This window comes from Euprymna scolopes, chromosome 17 (assembly GCF_053919585.1).
Source record: "Euprymna scolopes isolate OS-2025 chromosome 17, ASM5391958v1, whole genome shotgun sequence".
Classification (NCBI taxonomy): domain Eukaryota; kingdom Metazoa; phylum Mollusca; class Cephalopoda; order Sepiida; family Sepiolidae; genus Euprymna; species Euprymna scolopes.
The window spans coordinates 109,935,105-109,937,821 of NC_136498.1; the positions used below are offsets into that span (position 1 = coordinate 109,935,105).

General features: G+C 34.8%; 1 protein-coding gene across 2 annotated transcripts in view; it reads right to left on the bottom strand.

The window, feature by feature from the left end:
• Positions 1–342: 342 nt before the first annotated feature.
• Positions 343–2,717, bottom strand: part of LOC145296875 (E3 ubiquitin-protein ligase RNF220-like) — a 349,495-nt gene continuing 347,120 nt past the window's right edge. For both annotated transcript variants that reach the window (XM_080143010.1, XM_080143009.1), the window contains one exon: positions 343–833. In XM_080143010.1, the coding sequence (XP_079999136.1) occupies positions 762–833 (72 nt within the window). In that variant the 3' untranslated portion in view covers positions 343–761. The remainder of the gene's footprint in view (positions 834–2,717) is intronic.

Sequence of the window (2,717 nt, forward strand, 5' to 3'; positions counted from 1 at the left end):
CATTTCTAGTGACTGACTGATTCCCCCAACAATAAATAGCTATTCAAGTCAATCGAATGCACAGCCAAAATAAATTTTTTTTTTCTATCTTTATTGGAAATATCTTTTTGTTCAAAAAAAAAAAAAAAAAAAAAAACTTTTCCATCATCTGACACCCACCAAAAAGCCGAAAGGGAAAATTTTTTTTACAGAAGATGAGAAATATGGTAAAAATCTATTTTAATGGACCAAGCAAAGCCTGCAGAGGCTGTTATTTTTTATTATTATATTTTTTCGTATTGGCACTTTCGGTTAGTATTGGGGTTTAATTATATATTTTTTCTAAAAAAGAAAAAAAAAAAAAAAAAAAAAAAAAAAACACGCCTGTCATTAACCCCAACACTAACCCTAAGTATATGGTGACAATATGAAAAGGAAAAAAAAAAAAAAAATTTTTAATCTTCATTTGAGAAAAGTATTATTAAAAATGCTAAAATTTGTCAAATCACATCATCTGTGAAAGAAAAAAATGAAACAGTGCAGGCATTTCGAAATCAAGTTATTGCCCTTGGTCCGTGATAATAGATTTTTTACCAGAAATCCATGTGAAGGAACCCTTGCCTTCTTGAAGAAGGGCAGGGGCAAAGAAGTGCATACACCTGCCAACAAGGTGTACAGCACTCCCTCTGGGAGGAGTGTGGCCCGACGACAATATGCATAGCAAGGGAATGAAAAGAAGACAAAACAGCCAACAAAATTAACGGATTGAATTTCTTTTGGTTTTACAAAAATATCCGACGTAAATCTGATGGCGAAGTAATCATGTTACATTGAGGACACAGCTTCTTGGCACCCTGCAAGGAGAGACAAAAAAGAAACCATTTAGACGGGTATGAGATATTAGCAGAGGGTATAAAATATGCTTAAATATGATATTTTAATTTGTCCAGATTTCGAATATTATAGAGTTGCGATTTCAAAAATAAAAAAAAAAGAAAGTATTTAGGTGCCATCAGCTAGAATTGAAACCGAAACTGTAACATCCAAAGCTGGTGATGTTACCACTGTACCAATGTGCCATGCATATGAAATATGAACTGATTAAAAATAAACTAATATGAATGTACAAAATGTATAACGATTTTTTCAAATTTTGACTCATTTTCGGCCCCTTAAAAACTATTTTGATTGGCTAAAGACCCATAATCCAATCATTTGAGACCCTAGTGCCGCTCCGTGACTTTTAGTTTTGAAGGAGATAGAATTTGAAAATAAGGAGACAGACAGACAGATATATCGCCTTTTATATATTAGATTATGACCATAGCATATTGATAGTCAGCAGATGCAGTCAGCACTATTCAGTTGAAACCCCACATTTGAAATATTATACAGACATTTTGTCTAAAAATTTTTTTATCTCAAACTGTTAATTTGTTAGTAAGAAAGATTAAAAAAAATATATATACATGATGGAATGATAAAATTGTCGTCCTAGAAAAGACGACATGATTCCATTTCCGTTTGATGAAAACCAGTTTTCTTTTTTTCGTTCCAGACCATCTACTAGTTGACCAGTTGTGTACAAATCCCAAGAGCAATAGGAGCCTTCTATCATGTCTGAAAGTGACACAATTTTCAACGAATAAGATCGGAGATGCGCCTCTGGACAACTCATGCTCTCTACCAATCCAAGTTATGACAACAGGACCATTGCCAACACCCTCGAAATGCATCACTGGATTTTCATGATAAACAGAGACATGCCCAACAAAGTTTCCCACCACAGTTATGGTCTTTGATGTGGTTTCAAGTGAGGGCCACATCATGCCACCTCACATCTTCAAAGTCAGCTTGGAAATCAACACCAAAGTATACCTGGAAGTGCTGAAAAGTATGATGATTCCCCGGTGCAATCAGATGGCTACTGGCAGACCTTGGTGTGGCAGCAGGACTCAGTGCCGGCCTACAAGTTCAAAGAAACCCAGGCTTGGCTTCAGAAACAGTGCTATGACTTTGTACCCTTCACTCACTGGCCCCCCTCCTCCCTCGACCTGAACCCGCTGGACTACTTTGTTTAATCATACATCAAGAACATTAACATGACTTCCCACAACACCAAAGCCGGCCTGATCGCCGCCATCTGTTGACCTCCCTCTATCACTTGTAGAAAAGGCATGTTCCCAGTTCCAGATCCGTATTGAGATGGCGATTGAGACTAAATAATGTACATTTTTTAAGTCTATTTAATTGAATAGATGTCAGCTCTACTACATAATCAAGTTAAATGAATTGATTTTTTCAATAAAAGTTTTAAAATAAAGCTGTAGTGTTGTTTTCTTTAGGGCTTCACTTTTAATATATATATATATATATATATATATATATATATATATATATATATATATATATATATATTCTAGCAAAAGTACCAGTCGTTGACTGGGTTCAAAAACAGCCTACAGAAAATGGACTCTGATTTATGAAAGTATGATAGGTTATGAAAAGGAAGGGTTGTAAAGAGATAGCTTCGAATTTGGGGGTATCAAAACCAAAGCAAAATATGATGAAAGTAAAAATAAAATAGATAAACCCCATAATTTATTATACCATACCTGTTCACACTGAAACACTTATCACAATATTCTGTGGATCTATATCAAAAAACCTTGGTAAACTTTCTGACATATATCCATTCTATGGAGGTCAGGCGCAAATGAACACCCCATAATTTTATT